The following is a 26,122-nucleotide window of genomic DNA, read 5'->3' as shown; positions in this document are numbered from 1 at the left end:
ATGACCAAAATATATATTCCCATTTTCACCAGCAGACCAGAATAATAGCAAAAATGACAGATAAAGCATGAAAAAAATATTTCATATAAGAATAATTGAATACAATGTTACATAAAGCATGTAAAAATATGTCATATAACTGATGTAAATATGTGTAAAAACACTTGGTCGATACACCGCAAACATGTTACTTTTATTTTGATAAGTAGTCTCAGCCGTCACTGCTGTAATCTTTAGTGTTGGCGTGGCCAACAAAAACAAGTGAGGGCTCACTTGGCCGCAGTTTCTTACGCTGACGAATGCAAACTCACATATTGATTGGTTGCTGTGCATATATAAACAATTTATTCTGTTAATATTTTTCTATTCCGAGCACTTTTCTATCTGACCAAGAAATTTTGTGCATGTAAACAGCTAATTCTAAATTTTCCCGTCTGAATGCAGAACTGAGAGTGGTTTTGACACACCATCTATGGTTTCAGAGGTGACAAATGTATTTTAAGTGCACTTCCTTGTAGGGGTACTTTTTCTTTGAAATGCATCAACATGCAGAGCTTTCAGAAACCGCTCTTCAGTCTGTGCTGTGAGTTTTTTTTTTATATCTATATAATCGCTTATATCTGTACTAGGAAGAAGGAGCTGACATGCTAATGAATCAAAAAACCTGATGTTGTTTTACTTTTGCTTTCTTCTGCCTCCAGTAGCTCTGTTCTGTGTGAGCAGTGTTGCAGGTTTGGTTCGTGTGTTTGGATATGAAGGCAGAGATGTGGCTGTTTCCTGCTCATACCCTGCGGGTTATCAGACTTATGAGAAGTACCTGTGCAGGAACGACTGTGATTACAGTGACATCCTTATCACGACATCACAAAAAAATAAAACCAGATACTTTGTCTATGATGACAAAAGCACAAGAATCTTCACAACAACAATTTCTAACCTTGTGGCAACCGACGCAGGGAAGTATTGGTGTGGGGTGAGCAGGAATGGAAAAGATATCTACACTGAAATCAAACTAGAAACAATACAAGGTATGTCAATCTATATTTATTAACTTTTTACTGTTGAAGTCATTACAAGTTTTTAAACAGGATATATGAACACTTTAAGGGCAAGGACGTAGATGTTTAGAATATTTAGAAGGATTGGCAGCTGAGTAAAATTAGCACAATGACAGGATTTCCTCCGTTTCTCACGTCTAATGGTTAGTTCACCAAACCCTTACACTGCTGCTACTTTCCATATTCTAAACAAGGCATTGAGTTATTAAAAATATGAAAACATAGCAAGAAAAGAAATAAAACTATTTTAACCTTCTTTATATGCTTAATTATCATTCTGTGCTACCAATCACCTTTAGAAGAAAGCAAATTGGAATTTTTTTTTTAAAGTTCAAGGGGCATGGATATGTTTTCAAGGCACTGTTAATTATTTGTTTGATGTATAAGAAAAGTGGAAAATAAAATTGCCTCTTTATTAAAATGTATAATACCCTGTCAATCTTTGTGTAAGAGCTAAAAAAAAGTCTTTTTGCAAGAAAACTTATTTCCGCTTTTATTTACACACTGTGTAAACATTGCAGAGTTGTGGTTAAAGATTTAGCTTCCTTGGCACAAATAAACGTATTAGGGGCTGTTCCATTCCCTGATGCATCTACAATTTTAGTCACCGTTTTACATGGTTAATTCAAGGCTCCTTGTTTCAGAATGCCCATTTAGGTTTCCATGGTTATTAACCGAAACTATGTTTCCAGTGAATATACTACTTTCACTTTAAGATGACAATAGAAGACCTCTGGGTGTTCCTTTAGGTCATCAAGATCTGATGTGGAATTTCAAACTTAAAGCTTAAAATAAAATAAAAACATAAAAATTATTCTCATATATCCATTTTCACATGAAGACATAAGAAACATGTATTTAGAACAGAGGGGTAATTATGAGAAGTGACTCCAGTTAGTAAATGTTAAATACATCGCTTTTATTTTAAAGGGTCCAAGCCTTCGGTCCAACAGTATTTCATGGTGTTAACAACTGCAGCAGGAGTTATAAATAATTTTGGTCTAACTTTATTCGGTGGTTATTCGTTCATTTGGGGTCTGTGTCATTTGATTAATTCATGCGGGTCTATCGAGAAACAAAATCTGTTTTACAAGAATAAAGCAAACAGCTGACATTGACTCAGGAGGGTGGAGTTTTGGTTGCAGCAGACAGAATTTCTGGCGGTGAGCAACAAAAACAATTTTTTCATCAAAAGTCTGGAAACGACCACAGAGCCGTTTACTTTGTGAGAAGGTCCAATATTGTGCGTAAATGTTGTGGATGGAGTTTAAACAGATGTGATTCTCCTAATATTAGACTGTCTCGCTATGTTGAAACAAACACGGGGGAACAGTTTTGTGTATTTTTCTGTTTTAACCCACTAACTGAACAATACCGTGCCGACACTCCTCTTTCACTTTTTAACAAAAGTAAAACATCTGTACTTCCATGTCCAGTCGGTTAAAAAGTACTGGATTCGCTCCTCCTCCATCGTTCACAATGCGAGAAGTACATGCTACATATCAGGTGACAGGTTGAAGATGAATGAAAATCTATAGAAGTCAAGGCATGGTCCTCACTATTCACATGAAACAAGGATGACTGCGTGTGTGTGTTCATCCAAACTACTGCTGGGTCATTAGCTGAGAAGCAGTTTTTAGCTTCTAGTTGTAGCCCCTCTTAGCTAGCCTGGCCAACCAGATTGACTTACTCCTTAAACACGCCATGTCACTATGGAAAGTCGCCAGTAGAGCCTGATTTCAAAGGTGGGACTAAAAGGGTCAGCAGAAACAGATTAGAAGCAATCAGATAACTACATATGTAACGCAAACTCCAAGCAACACGCTTTGTTTTAGCTCTTGTTTTGTTTTGCTCTAGAGCAGCCAATTGTTGAGTTTTTAAAGATATACCCAGCTCATTCAGGACATAATGAAGACCATCATTGAAACATAGCTCCATTGCGGCCATCATCTTGACTATTATGGTTACAGAAAAGTGCTGCTGCATTATGGGTAAAGAGTGACGCATCATAAACTCCCACCTCCCGTGCTATGATTGGTCCGGTAAGTTTTAGACTGGAGAGTCTGAATCTTTACAGAATAACAACCTGCGTACTGAACACACATAGTGTAAGTCAGTCTGGCTTACCAGACTAACTCTTAGCTGCCCTGATCTCCTTAAGCCTGGTTTATGTTTGACAAATCCACTAGGTTCATGTGGACATGTTACACCTATATGGCTACCATGTCCCTTTGTGCGGCCAAAAGTTTAAGCTCCATGCACCTAGGAAATATCCTAACTAGGTGGGCAGTCCTGCACGGAATAGCATGGCGTACAAGCAAGTACTCCTTCTGGCAGCGGTTCGTAAATACAGACATCTTTAAGATTCGTCCACAAAAAAAACCCCCAAAAAAACACTGTTCAACAAATTAATAATTCCATCCATCCATCCATCCACCAATTCAATGGACAGAAATTTTAGAGGTATGTAAGAGGCATATATGTTGGAAAGAACTGTGTTTTATACTTCTTTGTGTAGTGGGGTGTTGGCATAGGAGCACAACGCTGCCCTCTAGAGTCTAGGAGAATAGTGCTACTTCAGTGGAAAAGCCACACACAGCTTGCATGCTGCAGACAGTGGGTCCCCACGTCTCATTTACGTCTGGAACCTATGTGCGTCAAGCATAAATCAGCTTTTAGTCAGTTTGTTTTTTTGCCTACTTATAAGAAACCCGTCCTCATTGCTGGAAACCTCTTCTTTGGCCGGTTGCAGCTTCCTCAGTGGCGAAGTGAACCATGCTTTACTGCTGTTGTATGTGTGAAAGGTAAGAAATGAGAGTTTCTGTAAGTTCGACCAGTAGTGTGGCTGGAACAAACCACTCTAGCCAGTGCGGTCAAAGCAGGCCTACCAGATCTACTTTGACTCATCAGTGTACTTTCTAGCAGACCTAACCACAGGCTTGGAAGCTTTCGCTTTCAGCCTGTAACTTACAATAGGATGAAATAGTGCTCAGGGTGTACTGCATGGGGAACTGCACGGTACACGGGATCAAAAACTATATTCATTTTTGTGTCTTCAGTGGGGCACTGTTTGTCTTTTTGGTAGTTCATTTGAGGGGTTTACGCTTTTAAAATCCCAAAGTATAATGACAGAGTCTGTTTCCTCCACTTCTGATGTTTAGACTTGTGTGTACTATGTTTTATTGATGAAGCCACTATGTAACTGGAACATCATCTGATTATGTTTTTTTTACAGACAGTTGCTGCAACACTGTGAATAACATCCAAGGTGATGAAGAAGGTTCAGTGTCCATCAGCTGTCCCTATGACTCTGGGTCTGTCGACAAGCTGAAGTATATATGCAGAGGAAACCGTCCCTCCACATGTCTACAGCAGGCAGTAATCACCTCTAACAACAGAGAAAATGGACGATTCAGACTCACTGATGACACGAAATCAAGAATATTCACAGTGACCGTTTCCAGTCTCACTCTGAATGATTCTGGGTCGTATCTTTGTGGTATGCAAAAAAACACAGGACCAGATGTTTTCTCTGCTGTTCAACTGAAAGTCAAGGGTGAGAGATTCAATTTTCAATTCAATTTTTTATTTATATAGCGCCAAATCATGAAACATGTCATCTCAAGGCACTTTACAAAATCAAGTTCAATCATATTATACAGATTGGGTCAGATTATACAGACTGGTCAAAAATGTCCTATATAAGGAAACCAGTTGATTGCATCAAAGTCCCGACAAGCAGCATTCACTCCTGGGGATACATGTTTACAATTAATTTTGAGAACACACATCAAATAAAACAAAGACGCTGAATTTGAATAGGTGGGTCAGAGGGCCTTTAATAATTTTATTTTGACTTCTTCCCAGAATGGTGCTGTGTGAAGTCACAAAAAATGAAAGGAATTGTGGGCCATCCAATAACCTTCCAATGCCCTTATCCACCTCATCTACGAGATAACAGGAAGTTCCTCTGCAAAGGAAGACAACGCAGCAACTGCACAGACATGATGATGGGCCAAAGCAGATTCTTACTGCACAGTGATTCCTCTGAGTCTTTCTCAGTCACAATCTCACAGCTGGAAGAAGGAGATTCTGGGACGTACTGGTGTCGCTCAAGCCCACAGTGGATCGTTGGAAACTATACCCAGTTTCATCTGTCTGTAGGTGAGAGGCAAACAGTGATATAGGAGGGACAATTTAAATAACTGTTTGTCATTAGCAGAACTGTAGTATAGCTTCTTATTGTACATGCAAATGAAGACAAAATAAATAAACAATAAACAACTGTATAACAAATAAAATGATCAAAAATAAAACAAGATATCAAAAGATTCAAAATAATTTATCGGGAGAAATTATTTAATTAAAAAAAAATTTTTACTTCAAAACCAAGCTGAAGTTGGACCAGTTTCTGCTAATGCTTTTCCCTGTTTGTGCAAACAGCTTCATGGACGCAGCCGTCCTGTTTGTTAAAATGTAGCACTTAGTTGGACAATTCTTAAATTGTTTTTACATACTTTATCAGATTTTGTTTTATTGCAGGAACCAAAGAACAGAATGAAGGCAGAAAGACAAAGTTCGAGGAGCTGCCAGCACATGGCACCACAGCAGGTGAGATGGTCAAAAGCAACACAAACTCAGACTCAGACTCAGACTCACTTTAATGATCCCAGGGGGAAATTACTTTTGTTACATGCTTCAGAATACACACATTGTTATATATATATTTACAACATTCCACACAAGTAAATACCATATCACGATAGTCACATCACTTCACCTTGGGAATCTCAGTGAAGTGATGGTGACTTGTGCAAAGAACAGTGCAGAGAATGCATAGATGACAGTTAGAGAGGGGGGGGGTGTTAGGATAACTGAGGGAGGCATTGTAGAGATGGATGGCCACAGGCAGGAATGATTTCCTGTGACGCTCAGTGGTGCATCTGGGTAAGAGGAGTCTTCTGCTGAAGGAGCTCATCTATTGGGTCAGTGTGTCATGGAGAGGGTGTGAGACATTGTCTAAGATGGACTGTAGCCTGGACAGCATCCTCCTCTCTGCCACTGCCGTCAGAGTGTCCAGCTCCTCCCCCACAACATCCCCTGCCCTCCTGATCACTTTGTTTAGTCTGTTGTTGTCAGCAGCCAACTGCCCACTGCCCCAGCATGTGACAGCGAAGAAGAACGTGCCGGCAACAACAGACTCATAGCACATCCTCAGCAACGTCCCACAGATGTTAAAGGAGCTCAGCCTCCTCAGGAAGAAAAGTCGGCTTTGGCCCTTTTTGTAGACCCCCTCGGTGTTCCTGGTCCAGTCCAGCTTATTATTAAAGTACACTCCCAGGTATTTATACTCCTCCACAGTGTCAACAGGGACCCCCTGGATGGAAACAGGGGTCACAGGTGTTTTTGTCCTCCTCAGACCCACTATTATCTCCTTAGTCTTTGTCACGTTGAGCTGCAGATGGTTCAGCTCAGTCTAAGTGACAAAGTTGCCCACCAATGACCTATACTCACTCTCATCACCCTCTTCATTGAGCCAACTATTACGGAGTCATCAGAAAACTTCTGAAGGTGACAGGACTCAGTGCAGTAGTTGAAGTCTGGGGTGAAGAGGGTGAAGAGGCAGGGGGAGAGGACAGTCCCTTAAGGGGCCCCAGTGTTGCTGACTTCCTTTAATGGGGTTTGAGTTTCTCAATGATATACTCAAACCCAATACCATGAATGAAACTGAGAAAGGAGTAACTCAGAATGTCTCATTCTTATATTTAGCGGATGTAGAGTATTCACCTAACCTTGCCTGCAAGTTGAATTCTGACGATAGTTGTGCATTCAAAAGCACACAAGAAGCCATCTTGACCCACTCCCATCTCAATCATTTGTAGCCGAAACAAAAACGGGTTTAGCCAACCAGTTTTATGGTCAAAGGCAGGACATTCCAGCTGTGACAAAAGCAAGAACTGCTGAGCCAAAATAACCAAAATAAACATAGCAGCACCGGAGGATGCACGCATAGCTGCTACTATCACAACTGTTTTGTCAAAATCACAATTTCTTCTACGAAAGACAAACAGCAAGAAGTGCCTTGACCAGCGCTACTTGTTGTGGTTTCTCATGGCGTCCTGCTACTTAGAACAATGTCCAACTTTTGGTGCCACTTCGCCCAATCAGCTCAGAGCTCATACATGTCTGGTGAATGTCCCTCCTTTCGCCGAACGAATTCGGTGGGAGCAGGGTCGGATTGATAATGTGCAGAAAGTAGAGTGCTACACATTATCATTCTGGCTGGCCAGGTTAGTATTTATCTGATGCTCTAAACGTTGTTTTGCACTGTTCACACATATTAATTAGCATTTGCCGCCTCTATTGTTTTTTTTTTTTTTTTTTTGAGTAGCTGTATAGGACACTGCATGTCTTTAGTGAATCTATTTGTTCTACTTCTGATGTCTGGTAAACATGTAACTCTTCTGTAGAAGTAATTCATGTTCTTGAATCAATAACTGTATCGAATTTTATGTGAATCTATACCATCAAATTAATCTGAACCTGATATACATTGGAAACTATGAACTGTAATGAAACCTTTAATATTTGACAGTGTATGACCACCAGAGCAACACAGTAACTGCTGCCCGTACGCCTACACCACTGGTCTCTAAAGAACACATTGAAGGTAGAGGAATTATATATTTTGGTAGTAGTGGCTTTAGGATCTGAAGATATTTCTGTTACATTCTACATATTCCAGTTTAAGTTTAATGTTTTTGATGGAAGTCTGTTGGTTTTAATTCACTGTTTGGGTATTTGGGTTTCAGCTTTAATTAAGTGAATATAAGTAAAAACATTTTGTTATGAGTTTTTTTTTTTTAAGTTATGAGTCTGTACACTGACTAAAAATGGGAACACGAGAGCAAACATGAAATTATAGTGTGAAGCTTGAAAGTATAACCCTAAATCAATGAATTTGGGATATCCATCTGTATATTTCTATTTCCTATTTAGATTTTGTTTGTGCCCCAATAATTTATCTTACATCTTTATAAAAAAATGCAAGATAAATTGTGTGTGTGTTTGAGGTACAATATAAACACAACCTTCCCTAAGATCTTTGAAAACTAAATCTAATCACCCCCACCCTACAGTACCTCAGTGACCCTTCTAGTAGTTGTCACATTCCACATTGAAGATCTCTGCCCTTCACAATATAGCTTTACTGTGAGTGTGAAAGTTTTGTCATCTAGATAAAGCATGGAAAAAATTTGGTGTTTTAACAGGGCATTAACACTAGTTTCTGTATGGATAAATTAGGGTAGCAGTAATCTTCTGAAATGAACCCAAACTGAACCCTATGAAAAATCTGTGAACTATGCCTAAAAGCAAAATCTATGACAGGAAACCAACCAACTTAAACCAAATCTATAACGTTTAATGATGATAAAAGTGATAAAAAAATGCATCCAAAATTATGCCAAAACTCGACAATGGCTACAAAAAGGAGCGGTAATGCTAGTTTGCTAACAGAATCCCCCCCCCCCCCCCTCTCTCCATTATTATTATTAGAGTGTATATATTAAATTGAGCTGGGGTATATATTTTTCACCCATACAGTTTGGAGAAATTTCACAATATCTTTAAATGTGTGCATGCTATTCAATTCTATTGAAAAATTATTTAAAAAATATATTTCTTGTTTTAAAAAATATGCAAATGTTTGGTGTATGGTCTTTGTGACCTAAAAGAAATCCTTCAATTAACTGATTGGACATAAAATTAGTGCCAATGAAGAATATATATGACCTTCTGACTGTTCTGTAATGGACTTCCATTTAACAATTATGCGTTTCTAATTTCCATATATAGAAAACAAACAATACTGATTTGTCCTTGGACCATAGTTCAAATATTAAATTTATCTCTTTTATTTGTGAAATAGTGACAAGCAGTTAAGGTTTTAAGGAAGCAATGTTGCTTTGTGTTTAATCTACTTTCCTCTTGATTTAGGGCTTCCTGATGCAGCTGTTTATTCACTTATTGCTGTACTTTCTGTGCTGCTGCTGACGCTGACAATCCTCCTGGTCATAGTTTGCAACAAGAAATGTCACAAAGTAAAAGGTATATTCAGAGCTTCTAATGTTCTCAATTCAACCAATCACATGCACAGCGCGGGTTATTTTCTCATATTTTGTTTTGTTCCAGAAACAGAAGTCATCGCCATGGGAAACAAGCTTGATTTTAAAGAAGCGTGTGGAGGAGAAGATGTAAGAAAACTAAAGTCCAAAGCTTTTCTCATTGACCACTGTGTGATCACAACAACAGGTCTTTCAGACTGGAGAAAGACCATCTGTGGACATCTATATTTTTAAGTTTGTTAAGTTTTGTTAGATTTAGATTTAGACTTTTACAAGGCCAGTTGTAATACATTAAATGTTTGGATCCAGACCCTTCCATTGTAACTCTGGGTGTAGATTTAGGTTCTTTGTTCTGCTGGGAGAGGAACTTCACCCCCAAAGGCTTAAATATCTTCAGACATGCTTTTCCACACAGCTGCTTCGTATTTAGCTCCATCAATCTGTCCCTCAACTATGACCAGCTTCTCTGTCCCTCTTGAAGAAATGCATGCCCACAGCATGATGTTACCACCATCATGCATAACTATCAGATGTGTTCAGGGTGATGTGTTTTAATAGAATATATTATGTAGGCTAAAGAAGTTCAACTTTAGTCTCATCTGACAAAAGCACTTTCCACATGTTTGTTCTGTTGCATACAGGATATGTCATAAACTTATATTGGAGAATTTTTGCAAAATCATCTCAAGCTGCTGGCAGTTTTCATGCAGCCAGAGATGCATATTAGAAACATACCAAAGATTGTTTTTAAAGAACTTTGCCTTTAGTGGTCAGAGTGTGAATTATAAGTACAGCTCAACAAATTAAAATACAGTGATATGGTTCAATATTTTTTGCGGCTCTTTTCAGAAAGTCCAGTCAAGCATAGCAACAGTAACATTAGGGTCCAGCTTTTGATACCTTTGGCAGTGTGGGTACATCCCAAATCCTGCTGGAAAATTTAATCAGTCACTCCACTAAGCTTGTTGGCAGAAAGAGGCACTCCATAATTTCTTGGTAGACTCCACCCTCATTCCACTTCTCAGAGAAAAAGTGACTGTTTTCCATCTACATATTTCAAACAACCTTAAAGAAATCAGTTTTATTATATTCACTGATATTATATGAGATCTGTTGTTTCTTTTTAGGTGTATCAGAATCATGACGCTGTAGTAATGAATTCACAGCAGAACGCCCCAAAAGAACAATATGCCCGTTACCACTTGGATGACCTGGATGGAGACGGAGAAGGAGATTATGAAAACGTCACAGCAGCAGAGGACATCTACTGTAACCAGGATTTCCATAAAACCCAGAGAAGATGAAGAGCATGTTCACCCCTTAGTCCTGTTTATACACAGATAATCATTTGTAACTTGCAACTCAAAGTTAGGTTTCTGCTCTGAAAATATTGCATTTGTTTTCCGGAAATGATTTTATGCTTTTTTCAATATTTGCAATATGTTTAGTTTAGTTTGTTTTGTTGATTTTAAAATACTATTTTCCACTGGAAGTATTTGCATGGCTTGATTTTATTGAAACTTGCATAGCTTGATTTTAATGAAACAACATAATTATTGCGCTGTTGCTGAAAGCATGCACTAATTCAGACAAAAAAGCTAATTTTTTTTCCAGCTTGCCAATCAAAGTAAATATGATTTAAAAACAAATGGAAACAAAAATGCCTGTTATTCATAATTATGTTTTTTGTAATTATAGGCCTAATTACTGTAATGCAACGTAATGTGACTCCAGTAAATCCGATCTGTCACTTCAATTTTTTTAGAGTAAAACAGATCACTAAAATAAAGTAATAGAAACCAAAAACACCATACAATAATTTAAGTATTAAATATGTTTTCATTGGCTTTTATTCTTTAATGAATTTACTTCTCTTTAGCGCAGTCTTATGTAGCTTAGATAAAGAAGCAAAGATAAAGACTTTTTCAGTTCACACTTTGTTTGGTTTCACTTCTTTGTTAACGCTAAGCTGAAGCTGTTCCTCTTTTTGAAAAATGTTCCTTAGAATCAATGTCGATGTCATGAAAGTGGCATCAAAGAGATTTATTAATAGTTCCTCTTCTAGCTACTTTTTGTACCAAAAACACTGCATGCGTGGTGTTCCTGAAGTCCGGGTACAAGTCTTTCTTAAAAAGTAATTTTCAACATTGATCTATATTTACGGATTTAATTTTGAGCAACTCGCTATAATTTGATCCCCTTTGCTTAAATTTAGGCATAAAAGAACTAACTCAACATGGCTTCTTTGTGCTCAGACAGGATGCTGGGTGTGTACATGAATCATCATGTTGTTTTTTTTCTTTCAACTTTGCTCTTTCACTGCAACTCATATTATTGTGCATGCAGAAAAACGGACTGTCAATGTGTCTTGTTTTTACGCAGGCTAAGTCTCTTTATTTGCCTAAAATGTAACATTTATATCTATTATCTATTTTGGGTTTGTGGGTTTAAGAAAAGTGTAAAAAGAAATATCATAGCCTTTAAGAATTTGTTGGACGGCATAAGGTGATTTTTTATGTTTTTTTTACAAAAGTGTTCTCCACTTGAATAAATAAATGAATGAGATGCATCTGAGTCCCAAGAAAAGCTGTCCAACAGTATCTTTGATATTATGTTCTCATAGTCAAACTGTCATCTTTGGTGTTCATAAAGAACTATATTAATTTAATTCAATTCAATTCAATTTTATTTATATAGCGCCAAATCATGAAACATGTCATCTCAAGGCACTTTACAAAGTCAAGTTCAATCATATTATACAGATTGGGTCAGATTATACAGATTGGTCAAAAATGTCCTATATAAGGAAACCAGTTGGTTGCATCAAAGTCCCGACAAGCAGCATTCACTCCTGGGGAACCGTAGAGCCACAGGAAGAGTCATCTGCATTGTACATGGCTTTGCTGCAATCCCTCATACTGAGCAAGCATGAAGCGACAGTGGGAAGAAAAACCACCCATTAACGGGAAGGAAAAACCTCCGGCAGAACCGGGCTCAGTATGAACGGTCATCTGCCTCGACCGACTGGGGTTACAGAAGACAGAACAGAGACACAACAAGAGAAACAAAAAAGCACAGAAGCACACATTGATCTAGTAATCTGTTCTACATTAGATGGTAGTAGCGGGTGAGCCGTCTTCTCTGGATGATGTCACAGTTAACAGAACGCCAGACCAGGTGTACCTACTATGAAGAGAAAAGAGAGAGAACAGAAAGTTAAAGCAGAAATGACAACACATAATGCATAATTGAAGAACAGTAGAACTCAATAGAGTGAGAAAATTAGATCCTGATATACTCCAGTAGCCTAAGCCTATAGCAGTAAAACTATAAAGGTAGCTGAAAGTAACATGAGCCACTAGTTATAATTTTTGTCAAAAAGAAAAGTTTTAAGCCTAGTCTTAAAAGTAGACAGGGTGTCTGCCTCACGGACCAAAACTGGGAGTTGGTTCCACAGGAGAGGAGCCTGATAGCTAAAGGATCTGCCTCCCATTCTACTTTTAGAGACTCTAGGAACCACCAGCAGACCTGCAGTCTGAGAGCGAAGTGCTCTGTTAGGAACATACGGGGTAATCAGAGCTCTGATATATGATGGAGTTTGATTATTAAGGGCTTTATACGTTAGAAGAAGAATTTTAAATTCTATTCTTGATTTAACAGGAAGCCAATGAAGGGAAGCTAAAATTGGAGAAATATGATCCCTCTTGTTGATTTTCATCAGAACTCTTGCTGCAGCATTTTGGATCAGCTGAAGTATTTGAACTGCATTTTGTGGACTTCCTGATAGTAAAGAATTACAATAGTCCAGCCTTGAAGTAACAAATGCATGGACCAGTTTTTCAGCATCACTCCTGGACAGAATGTTTCTAATTTTGCCGATATTCCTGAGGTGAAAAAAGGAAACTCTGGAAACCTGTTTAATATGGGATTTAAATGACATGTCTTGGTCAAAAATAACACCAAGATTTTTTACTTTATTACCAGAGGCCAGGTTAATGCCACCCAGATTAAGTGATTGGTTAAGAAGTTTATTTTTTGAGGACTCTGGCCCAAAGATTAAAACTTCGGTCTTGTCAGAATTTAGATGCAGGAAATTTAAAGTCATCCAGCTTTTGATGTCATCAAGACATGACTGCAGTCGAAGTAATTGATTGGATTCATCCGGATTTATGGATAAATATAGCTGAGTATCATCAGCATAACAGTGGAAATTAATCCCATGCTGTCTGATAATTTTGCCTATCGGAAGCATATATATAGTAAAGAGAATTGGTCCAAGGACTGAACCCTGTGGTACTCCACAGGTGACCCTAGAGTTTGAGGAAGATTTATTATTAACATGAACAAATTGGAATCTGTCTGACAGATAAGATTTAAACCAGCCTAATGCTTTCCCCTTAATCCCTACAGTATGTTCAAGTCTTTGTAGGAGAAAATTGTGATCAACTGTATCAAACGCAGCACTGAGATCTAACAGGACAAGTATAGACACAAGTCCATTATCTGAGGCCATGAGAATATCATTAGTGACCTTCACCAGAGCTGTTTCAGTGCTATGATGAGCTCTGAAACCTGACTGAAACTCCTCAAGTAGGTCATTACTTTGTAAATGTTCACAAAGTTGATTAGCAACTACTTTCTCAAGAATTTTAGATAAGAAAAGAAGATTAGATATAGGTCTGTAATTTACTAACTCATCTTGATCAAGAGAAGGTTTCTTAAGTAAAGGTTTAATAACAGCTACTTTCAAAACCTGTGGTACATATCCATTTACTAAGGATAGATTAATCATGTCTAAAATAGGACCACTGATCAAAGGGAATATGTCCTTAAACAACTTGGTTGGGATTGGGTCTAACATACAGGTAGAAGGTTTAGATGAAGCTAAAATTTTAGATAGCTCAGAAAGCTCTACTGCTTCTAAACAGTTCAAACACTGCTCAGATTCTAAAGATTCCTCCAATGCTGCCTCACTTACTGAGGACAAGGTAATCATGTTTGGGAGGATGCCAATTATTTTATTTTTAATGGCATCAATTTTATTTATGAAGAATCCCATAAAATCATTACTACTAAGAGCTAAGGGAATGGATGGATCAACAGAGCTGTGGCTCTGGGTAAGTTTGGCAACTGTACTAAAGAGAAATCTAGGATTATTTTTATTCTCTTCAATTAATGATGAAAAATATGCTGCTCTAACTCTGCGGAGGGTCTTGTTATACAACAATAGTCTGTCCCTCCAGATTAAGTAGGATTCCTCTTGGTGTGTAGAGCGCCATTTTCTCTCCAATTTCCTAACATTGTGCTTCAAGGAACGCAGCTCTGAATTAAACCGAGGAGCCAGCTTCCTGTGAATAATCACCTTCTTCTTCAAGGGAGCTACATTATGGATTATCACAGACTTTTAGGCCTACCTCATGGATTCATCTGTCAAAGCTTATTAAAAAAGAAAAAACAAAACAAACAAAAACATTTGTAGCCTTTGTAATGACATTTGTAACAACATCTACTTTTAATTAACAATAAAAGCTCAGAGAGAGTCCGGCCTTTAGGGGTGGTCTAAGAACTTTGCTGAGTATTTATGTTGTTCATAAAACTGCGCAGAAATCACACTGAAACAGTCACCCCTTTGTAGTTAAAGGTAGAATTGCGGATTTTCCTGGAAGTTTCCCCAAGTCCCTTTTTGAATAAATGCGCAAGACCGTCTTACCTTGCTCTTCTGCTCCTCAGGTAGATCGTGTGAAAAAATCTCCCAAAGCCACTCTGGTATTATTTCTTTCTGAGGCCTTCCTCTTCTTCTCATAAACTTGACGGTGGGTTACTTCTTTCAATTAGAATTAGACAGGTGATTTAACCTGTTTCTTAATCTAAACAAGGCTCCATCATACTTCCAGTCATGTCATTCGGATTGGGGAAAATTGCCCTGATTGTCTCTTATCCTGCAACACAGGAAGACCTACAGCATGTGTTGCTAAGCCTGTAACTTCATTAGGAAATGCAGCAGAATTTCAATCTCTTTAGAACCTGCAGCAGGTCCATTCTGTGTGGTCAGAACACAGAAGTAAAAACTTCAGCATTTGCTTGTTTGTTTTTTGCAACAGCTGCACTCTTTTTCTGTGTTTTTTTTTTTAGAGAAATTTGACCACTCTTCTATTCTTCATCCTGATGCAGCATGCAAACACACTTCTTGATTGGTTGATTGATGTTGGGTGCATATAAACAATGTATTGAGATAATCTTTTTCATTACAAGCATATTTTCTATCGAATCAAGGAATGTTGCACACGTAAACAGCTGATGAAAAATTAGCCTTCTTAAAGGAGAAGAGAGAGGGTTTGGCATGCAGCATCATCTCTGGTTTCGGAAATGAATAATTTATTTTCAGTTCACTTCCTGTAAAGTTCTCTTTCCTTCAAATACAGCAAACATGCGGAGATTTCAGAAGTTGCTCTTCAGTCTGTGCTGTGAGTTTGTTATTTTGTATCTATATAACCGCTTAAATATGATGGGGGAGGAGGAAGGCACTGACAACGTGAATCACAATACCTGTTGCTGTTATGATACATTTTTTTTTCCTAAATGTTTTTGTGTGTTTTCTTCTGTGTCCATCAGCTCTGTTCTGTGTGAGCAGTGTTGCAGGTTTGGTCCGTGTGTTTGGATATGAAGGCAGAGATGTGGCGGTTTCCTGCTCATACCCTGAGGGTTATCAGACTTATGAGAAGTACCTGTGCAGGAACGACTGTGCTGACAAGGACATCCTTATCAAAACATCACAACAAAATAAAACCAGATACTTCATCTATGATGACAAAAGCACAAGAATCTTCACAACAACAATTTCTAACCTTCTGTCAAATGACACAGGGAAGTATTGGTGTGGGGTGACCAAGGACTTCCATGATATCTATACTCAAATTAAACTAGAAACAATACAAGGTATGTGCATTTATTTTTTACTGTTGAAATCATTACAAGTTTTAAACAGGGGTTTGTTCTTCGTACGTTGCTTAAAACATCCGAGATCAAATGAGACATCCAAGATGATTTCATGCGGCTAATCATGATCTGGCTAATTGGGTTCTTACAACACATCTGTTGTTTACGATTAGTATGGCTGGATTGAGCTATCTGAGATAACTGTGCATTCTTGTGTTTGTTTAAAAGGGGAAATGTATCGATAGTAGAAACAATGATCAGCAACGCTGCTATAGGCTGTTCAGCATGGTCAAAGATCGCGCACAGTTTTTCTCCCAAGCAAAACACGAGCTTTTAATGGAAGGTTATGCCAAATTTGAGTCATTAATTAAAATTACAGGCAAACAACACCTCAAAGTCTGTTAATGCCAGGAGAGAGGGCTGGCAAAAAGCAGCAGACAAATAAATGTGCAAGTGCTGTTCATGTTAGATGTTTCTATCACTTTCTACAGTATATATTTATGCATTTTAATAATTTCACATTTACTTTGTTCTTTTATGTCAGAGCCTCCACGGGAGCCACTAGAACATGGGGACAAGTAAAAGTGAAATGCAAGAATATTCTACAAAATGGTAGCCTTCAATTATTATAGGCCTACTGTATTTTAAAAAGCAACTTCTTCCTCTTTTTTAAAAGCCACTGTTAAATGATGTGTTTGTCTGTTTATAACAGCCACCAAGAAAAAGGCAGAAAAAAACAAGTTATTTTTACTTCTGTTGCATGAGGCATGTTTTTCCCTTTGTTTTTCTTTCACAAAATGACACAGGGTGCCATCCGTTCCTTATATAAACGGCTTCTTCAGTAAAAAAAATAGTATTTTGACCTGAATAAAAAACACAAATTAAGAAAAGAAATTGAACTCCACAACTTAAAAAAGAGAAAAATTGCACTAGAGATCGAGTTGATTCAAAAACGACCTTCAGAGTAAGTTCTAAAACACCATTTGACAGTAGTATTGCTGACTTTACATAACTATCTCTTATTGCAGATAAAAGATGACTTGCTGTCTTTTCTTTATAAAGAATTGTTTAAATAAAACGGCAAGAACTAAGCATTATTTATTTTGTCTTTTATTAATTATTAAAAAATGGTGTTCCACAATTCTGTCCCGTCCTCTGCCACTAGGTGGTCCAAGTGCACCGGCTGGACAGACTTCCCAATCTCCTCCGTTTATAAAGCTGCAATCTAACCCTGTTTACATGAAATAAGCCTGCTGTCGAGCAGGCTTAAGTTTGCGCACATGTTGCTATGACAACAAGTGCAGGATGAGTTTCGAAGAACCAAACGATCCAAGATCATGCCAAATCATCAACAATCAAATCCAGCTAACTGAGTTAGCGACGTACGAAGAACGGACCCAGGATATATGAATGCTCTAAGGGCAAGGACATAGATGTTTGTAATATTTAGAAGGATTGGCAGCTGAGTAAAATTAGCACACTGACAGGAGTTCCTCTATTTCTCACACATCAAATGATTAGTTCACCAAACCTTTGCACTGCTGCTACTTTCCAACCGAACAATCCAAGATCATGCCAAATCGTCAACAATCAAATCCAGCTAACTGAGTTAGCGACGTACGAGTAAGGGACCCCATGCTGTCAATACAGTTTTCATCTCGCGTACCCTCTAGTGGCAGCTCGCAGAATTGCTTTAGACAAAAGTAAAGCTATTCTCTGATGTACCATAATTCCTTGTTTGTGTACAAACAAGGAAGTCAGCTTTGGTTTCAAGTGCTCACAGCATACTGAAATGTATATATATATATATATATATATATATATATATATATATATATATATATATATATATATATATATATATATATTAGGGCTGGGCAAGTTAACGCGTTAATTTCGCGTTAATTCATTAGACTATTAACGGCGATATTTATTTTATCGCGATTAACGCATGTTGCTCACATGCTTTCAGTCAGTGTCAGTCAGCAGGCGCGCTGACTGCAGCACGCTGTCACAGCAGCACTCTCCCGCTCCCCCTCCCCTCTCGTACATGGCTCAGCGGCCCCAGCCAATCAGCACGCAGGCTCAGCCTGGCCCGCCCACTCAGCTCTCACACAAACTTAGCAAAGAAACAGCTGAGAAAGACCGCAGCAGCGAAAAAACATGAACAAGGGAAGTAGCACCGTTTGGCTTTATTTTAATACCGTAAATTAAATTAAGCTGTATGTTTTGTAAAAAGCCGGTTCATTTCAGTGGAAACACAACAAATTTATCTAAGCACGTGAAAAAACATGAAAACGTCGAGCCCCAGAAACAGAGAAAGGAGACGAAACTTCTCTCACTGCCCCGACAGACCCACAGACGTCTCTGACTGAGGCGTTTCAGTCCTCCAGGGAACATCCAGGTAGATCAGTGGATGGATGGATGGATGGATGGATGGATGGATGGATGGATGGATGGATGTTACTGGAGCCCACACATAACATGTAATTAAGACCTTGAAAGAACCCAGTACATATATTAAAAAGTGTTATTTAACATAAGATAACATTAGCTAATCCTTTTTTTATCCCACGACGGGGAAATTTATAGGATTAAAGCAACAGGCAGGTGCACACAACACAGACAAAATTACATAAGGATTGAAATATATAAGAGGTGGATTAGCGAAAAAACACTGAACATAACATTATTATTATTATTATTATTATTATTATTATTATTATTATTTAATTGTAATAATAAAATAAAAACCACAAAACCCAAAAGGTCAACAGTTTCATGATACATCAAGCTTAGGGACTGGCTAATATACAGCAGGTCAAAAAAGGCCATATTTTGGCTGCAGTGCTTAGACTTAGACTTAGACTTAGACTTTCTTTATTGTCATTTTGTAGCACAGAGTGCATACAGAACGAAATTTCGTTTTTTCATACAGCTCAGAAAGATTGCAGTAACTCTACAGGATACCTTGCAGTGAATTTACAGTACAGGATAAGAAAAATGCTTGCTGTTCTCTTATGAAGAAAAGATCAACTAGTGCACTAAATTCAATAGATGGGTTGAAAATATCCAGTATAAAATAAGTGCTACAAATGTTACAACACTTTTGTTCATATGGCAGCAGAACATTAAAATAAAAGTGCTCTTTACACTACTTTTGAATTCATTCTTGGAGTTTGTAAATACAATGCGATTAATCGCGATTAATCAGGGCGATTAATCGCGATTAATCAGGGCGATTAATCGCAATTAAATATTTTAATCGTTGCCCAGCCCTAATATATATATATATATATATATATATATATATATATATATATATATATATATACTCGAAGAATAAAATAAGGACACAAAGAACAGTATGTACATGGGTGAGTATGTACAGATATTTCTTTTATAAAGGAAGAATAGGCAAATTATGATTGTGTGTACATGCTTATCTGTTTCACAGCTGAATACACAGGCTTTAAATTGCTTATGTTTATCAGAGAGACAAGCTTGGGGAAGAAACTGTCTCTGTGCCACTATGTCACTGCAACATGCATTATTATGTTTTTTTACAGACAGCTGCTGCAACACTGTGAATAACATCCAAAGTGATGAAGAAGGTTCAGTTTCCATCAGCTGTCCCTATGACTCTGAGTCTGTCGACAAGCTGAAGTATATATGCAGAGGAAACCGTCCCTCCACATGTCTACAGCAGGCAGTAATCACCTCTAACAACAGAGAAAATGGACGATTCAGACTCACTGATGACACGAAAGTCAAGAATATTCACAGTGACCGTTTCCAGTCTCACTCTGAATGATTCTGGGTCGTATCTTTGTGGTATGCAAAAAAACACAGGACCAGATGTTTTCTCTGCTGTTCAACTGAAAGTCAAGGGTGAGAGATCAAACTTATTGACTTATGATTCTAAGTCTTACTGTTTTAAATTAAATTGATCTTGAACATGTAAATAAAACAAATGCAGCAAATGACTCACAGAAAAGCTCAATTTCAATAATTGTGTTTACAGGGCGTTTAACAATTTTATTTTGTCTTCTTCGCAGAATGGTGCTGTGTGAAGGCAAAAAAAATTAAAGGAATCGTGGGCCATTCAATAACCTTCCAATGCCCTTATCCACCTCATCTACGAGATAATAGGAAGTTCCTCTGCAAAGGAAGCCATCGCAGCAACTGCACAGACATGATGATGGGTCAAAGCAGATTCTTACTGCACAGTGATTCCTCTGAGTCTTTCTCAGTCACAATCTCACAGCTGGAAGAAGGAGATTCTGGGACGTACTGGTGCCGCTCAAGCCCACAGTGGATGGTTGGAAACTATACCCAGTTTCATCTGTCTGTAGGTGAGAGGCAAACAGTGATATAGGAGGGACAATTTAAATAACTGTTTGTAATCAGCAGAAATGTAGTATAGCTTTGTATTGTGCATGCAGATGAAGACAAAAATAAAAACTATAAAAATTAAAATGTGAAAAATATTTTATCAAAAGTAAAACATTATATTAAAGAAATTAAGCTAAAAAAACATTTTCATATTAAAAATCTAACTTTACTTCAAATCCAAGCTGAAGTGGGACCAGTTTGTGCAGATGCTTTTCCCTGTTTGTGCAAACAGCTTCATGGACGCAGGCGTCCAGTGTGTGAGAACGCAGCACTTAGTTGGACAAGTCGTAAATTGTTTTTACAAAGTTTCTGATTTGAAGTTTTAAATCAGATTTTGTTTTATTGGTCGTTGCAGGAACCAAAGAACAGAATGAAAGCAGAAAGACAAAGCTTGATGAGCTGCCAGCACATGGCACCACAGCAGGTGAGAGATGGTCAAAAGCAACACAGACCCAATACCATGAATGAAACTGACAAAGGAGTATCTCAGAATGTATCATTTGTATATTTAGCGGATGTAGAGTATTCACCTAACCTTGCCTGCAAGATGAATTCTGCCAGTATTTGTGTTCACAAGCACACAAGAAGCCATCTTGACCCACTCCCATCTCAATCATATGGAACCGAAACAAAAATGGTTTAAGCCAATCACGTTGCAGTTTTATGGTTAAAGGCAGGACATTCCAGCTGTGACAAAAGCAAGAGCTACTAACCCCCCGGAGGACGCACGCATAGCTGTTACTATCACAACTGTTTTGTCAGAATCCTCAATTTCTTCTTCAAAAGATGAACAGCAAGAAGTGCTTTGACCAGTGTTACTTGTTGTGGTTTCTCATGGCGTCCTGCTACTTAGAACATTTTCATTTGATACCATGAAATACCTGCACAGTGGTGCAGTGGGTAGCACTGTTACCTTGCAGCAAGAAGGTTCAAATCCAACCCTGGGTCTTTCTGCATGGAGTTTGCATGTTCTCCCTGTCCATTTTCTCCGGGTACTTCCTCCCACAGTCCAAAAACATGACTGTTAGGGCAATTGGCTTCTTTAAATTGTCCTTAGGTGTGAGTGTGTGCATGAATGGTTGTTTGTCCTGTTTGTCGCTGTGTTGCCCTGCGACTGACTGGCGACCTGTCCAGGGTGTGCCCCGCCTCTCGCCCGGTGAACGCTGGAGATAGGCACCAGCAATCCCCGTGACCCCATGAGGGATTAAGCGGTTTGGAAAATGGATGGATGGATAGATGGATGGATGGATGGACCGATTGGATAAAACCAACTTTTGGTGTCACTTCGCCCAATCAGCTCAGAGCTCGTACATGTCTGGTGAATGTCCCTCCTTTCGCAAATCGATTCGGTTGGAGCAGGGTTAGATTGATAATGTGCAGAAAGTAGAGTGCTACACATTATCATTCTGGCTGGCCAGGTTAGTATTTATCTGATGGCCTAAACGTTGTTTTGCACTGTTCACACATATTAATTAGCATTTGCCGCCTTTATTGTTTTTTTTTTTGTTTTTTTTTAGTAGATGTATAGGACATTGCATGTGTTTAGTGAATCTATTTGTTCTATTTCTGATGTCTGGTAAACATGTAACTCTTCTGTAGAATTAATTCATGTTCTTGAATCAATATCTGTATTGAGTTTTATATGATTCTCAGTTGTTCAGTATAGCTCCCTAAAAATCTTTTACACAGTTTTCCAAAAAGATCAGCTTCCGATGAATATCTGGTTAAAACAATAAAAAGAAAAAAAAAAAAAAACCTTTTGACAGTTAATTTTAATTTTAATGAATACATGTGATCTTCTGTTCTGTATGGGACTTTTATATAACAATTATGCTTATATCAGTACTGTATATAAAAAAAAATCAAGCATTTTGTCAACTAGATAAAACATAGAAAAAATTTGGTGTTTTAACACAGCAATGATCCCCAACAAACATCAACACTGGTTTCTGTATGGATAAATTAGGGTAGCAGTAAGCTTCTGGAATGAACCCAAACTGAACCCAATGAAAAATCTGTGAACTATGCCTAAAAGCCAAATCTATGACAGGAAACCAACCAACTCAAACAAAATCTATGACTTTTAATGTTGATAAAATGATCAAAAATCATCAAAAATGTCAGACCTCAACTATGGCTGCAAAAAGCGTCTGGTGGAGCCATAATACTAATTTGCTAAGGAATATCCCCCCAGTATTATTGCATTGTCTCTATTAGTTTGAGCTGATATTTATATTTTTTACTCATGCTATTTAGAACAAATGTCTGGATGCTATACAGTTGTTTTGAAAACTAATTAAGAATCGCAGGGGAAATTGAATAATTCTTGTTTCAAAAAAAATAATGGAGATTATTATGTGTTTAATCTTTGTAATCTGAAAACAAATCCTTCAAATGACTGATTAAAAAAAATGTGCCAAATTTGAATACATATGAACTTCTGACTTTACTGTAATATATAACAACTACCATATACTTATATCAATAATGTATGTGAAAAACATTCATTACTGATTTGTCCCTGGACCATATTTCAAATATTAAATTAATTTTTGTTATTAGTGAAATAGTGATAAGCGGTAAAGGTTTTAAGAAAGCAATGTAGCTTTGTGTTTAATTTATTCTTCTCTTGGTTTAGGGCTTCCTGATGCAACTCTCTATTCACTTATTGCTGTACTTTCTGTGCTGCTGCTGCTGACGCTGACAATCATCCTGGTCATAGTTTGCAACAAGAAATGTCACAAAGTAAAAGGTATATTCAGAGCTTCTAATGTTCTCAATTCAACCTGCCACATGCACAGCGTGGGTTATTTTCTCATGTTTTGTTTTGTTCCAGAAACGGAAGTCATCGCCGTGGGAAACAAGCTTGATTTTAAAGAAGCGTGTGGAGGAGAAGACGTAAGAAAACTAAACAGATCTAGACACAGCTGCTTTGTATTTAGCTCCAACGATCTGTCCCTCAACTCTGACCAGCTCTTATGTCCCTCTTGAAGAAATGCATGCACACAGAATGATGCTGCCACCATTATGTATCACTGTGGAGATGGTGTGTTCCAGCATGATGTGTTTTTCTTTTAAGAATATTTTATTTAAGCCAAATAAGTTCTGTCTTGATCTCATCTGACAAAAGCAAGTTCTCCCACGTGTTTGCTCTGTTGCATACAGGATTTGTGGGAAACTTAAATTTTAGAGAATTTTTGGAAAATCACCTCAAGCTATCGGCAATGTTATTCCTACCAGAGATGTATGTGGATGCATATTAGAAACATAGCAGATTGCTTTTCAAGAACTTTGCCTCTAGTGGTCAGAGTGTGAATTATAAATACAGCTCAACATTTTTTGTAACTCATTTTAGAAAGTCCAATCAAGCATAGCAACAGTAACAATAGGGTCTGGCTTTTGATACCTTTGGCAGTTTGGGTACATGCCAAGTCCTGCTGGAAAATTAAAGCAACCACTACATAAAGCTTGTCAGCAGAAAGAAGCATGAAGTGCTCCAAAATTTCCTGGTAGATGATTGTGTTGACTGTGGGTTTCAGAAAAATTCTGCTTGACAGTCCTCACAAGGCTGTGGTTAGCCCTGTTGCTGGTGAACCTTTTCTTACTACATTTTTCCTTCAACTCAACTTTCTGTGAACAGTGTCCGAAATTAACTTCCTGACTCACCAGCCAAGTTGGCCGGTAGTTGTAAGAATCAACTGGCACAGAATATTTTTTACCGGCCAAAATATTAATTCTGACTGACTCCTGCTAAATATCTCCTCATAATCTCGCTACTAACATAGCTCACCACCGTCAGGGTGTGAATGTGTGTATGAATGGGTGAATGACTGACTAGTTAAAGCACTGTACAAGTAAAAGCCATTAACTCTAGTTCTCGTGTCATATGTGCAAGTGTTTGTGTACATGCTCGCCGAAAGTAAAGGAACGACCTAAATGATGACTGAAAGACAAAAATTATTTGGTGCAAACATTTACTCTCCATGTGGCAGCTAGCTCTCTGAAATTTACTCGGCAAACGGAAAATTTACTCGCATTTGGAATCGGGCGAGTGTTATTTTGGACCCTGTCTGTGAATATGATCTAACTATTTTTTTTTTTTTTTTTTTTTTTGACAACACTGTAATTTTCTGAGATGCTGAAATAAAAATTTTATTTTATCTGTTAGCCATAATCATGTTAATTGAAAGAAATAAACATTTTACTGTAAGTGCATGAATATATATTAAATATGAGTTTAAATTTCTGAAAAGTGTGACAAAAATATTGAACATTTTCATGATATTTATGTTGTACGAGAAGCAAGCGCATGGCAAAAAAGAACCTTCAGGAAATGAGTTTTGTTGTATTCACTGATAATACATGAGATCTATTGTTTCTTTTTTAGGTGTATCGCAATCATGACGCTGTAGTAATGACGTCACAGCAGAACACCTCAAAAGAAGCAAGTGCCCGTTACTGCTTGGATGTTCTGGATGGAGATGGAGATTACGGAAACATCACAGCAGCAGAGGACATCTACTGTAACGAGGATTTCCATAATACCCTAAGATAATGAAAAGCATTTTTACCCCTTAGCCCGCTCATACACAGATAATCATTTGTAACTTTTGGATCAAAGTTAGGTTTCTCCTGCTCTGAAAACATTGTATTTGTTTTCCAGAACTGATTTTAGGCTTTCTGAATACTTGCAATAGTTTTAGTTTACATTTTATGTTGTCTTTTAAATACTCCTTTCCACTGGAAGTATTTGTATGGCTTGATTTTAATTAAACAACTTAACTACTGCGCTGTTACTGAAAGCATGCACTAATCCAAACAAAAAAGTTAGTAGTTGTCTGTATCATTTAATGAACAAATGGATATAACACCTGTTATATGTAATTGTATCTTATTTATAATTCTAATTATATAGTTATAGGCCTAATTAGTATAATGCAGCACAAATGTGAATCAAGTAAATCCCATCTGTTACTTAAAATTTTTGGGGTAAAACACATTAATGAAATAATAGAGACCAAAAACATAGTACAATTTAAGTATTAAATATTTTTGCATTAGTTTTTAGTCTTAAATTGATTGACTTCTTTTTAGAACAGTCTTATAAAGCTCAGATAAAGAGGTAAAGTTAAAAACTTTTTCCAGTTCCTCAGAACACAGCAGTTTGTTAGTTTTACTTCTTTTGTTAAAGCTAAAGCTGAAGTCGTTCCTCTTTTGTAAAAAAAAGTGTGATAATATAGTCACTGTTAATGTCATGAAAGTAGCATCAAAATGTGATTTATTAATAGTTCACCTTCTAGCTACTTTTTGTAACAAAAACCCTGATTGCTGTTCCAGTAGTTAGGCGACAAGGTTGTCTTAAAAAATCATTTTTAACATCCACTTATATTTACTTATTAATTTTGTGCATCTCACCATAATTTGATCACCTTAAATTTAAGCTTAAATTTAGGCATTATAGAAACAACATGGCTTCTTTGTCAGACAGGCTGTTCGGTGCGTACATTTATCAGCCTAGACCTTTCTCTCAGCTCTGCTCTTTTACTACAAGTCATAATATCGTGTGTACTTGTTTAAAATTGTTGAAGCATAATTAAAATGTACACA

At 37.5% G+C, this 26,122-nt stretch overlaps 1 protein-coding gene across 2 annotated transcripts; it reads left to right on the top strand.

The window, feature by feature from the left end:
• Positions 1-507: 507 nt before the first annotated feature.
• On the top strand, positions 508-26,122 carry LOC105919978 (polymeric immunoglobulin receptor). 2 transcript variants are annotated; one of them, XM_036137276.1, is made up of 9 exons: positions 508-583; positions 702-1,028; positions 4,294-4,614; positions 4,926-5,222; positions 5,601-5,669; positions 7,654-7,728; positions 9,057-9,167; positions 9,252-9,313; positions 24,903-26,122. In XM_036137276.1, the coding sequence occupies exons 1-9, from the start codon at positions 547-549 to the stop codon at positions 25,068-25,070; spliced, it is 1,467 nt and encodes a 488-aa protein (XP_035993169.1). In that variant the 5' UTR covers positions 508-546; the 3' UTR covers positions 25,071-26,122. The 2 variants fall into 2 exon arrangements, with proteins under 2 accessions (XP_035993169.1, XP_035993168.1); XM_036137275.1 differs by lacking the exon at positions 24,903-26,122 and adding an exon at positions 10,312-11,760.

This window comes from Fundulus heteroclitus, chromosome 5, assembly GCF_011125445.2.
Source record: "Fundulus heteroclitus isolate FHET01 chromosome 5, MU-UCD_Fhet_4.1, whole genome shotgun sequence".
Classification (NCBI taxonomy): domain Eukaryota; kingdom Metazoa; phylum Chordata; class Actinopteri; order Cyprinodontiformes; family Fundulidae; genus Fundulus; species Fundulus heteroclitus.
The sequence above is the reverse complement of the archived record's forward strand: the minus strand, read 5'-3'. Positions and strand labels throughout refer to the sequence as shown.

Coding starts and splice junctions, on each gene's coding strand:
- LOC105919978 (XM_036137275.1), top strand. CDS start 547: ATGCAGAGCTTTCAGAAACCGCTCTTCAGTCTGTGCT. Junction 4,615..4,925: donor TGTTCAACTGAAAGTCAAGG/GTGAGAGATTCA, acceptor ACTTCTTCCCAG/AATGGTGCTGTGTGAAGTCA. Junction 7,729..9,056: donor CTCTAAAGAACACATTGAAG/GTAGAGGAATTA, acceptor CTCTTGATTTAG/GGCTTCCTGATGCAGCTGTT.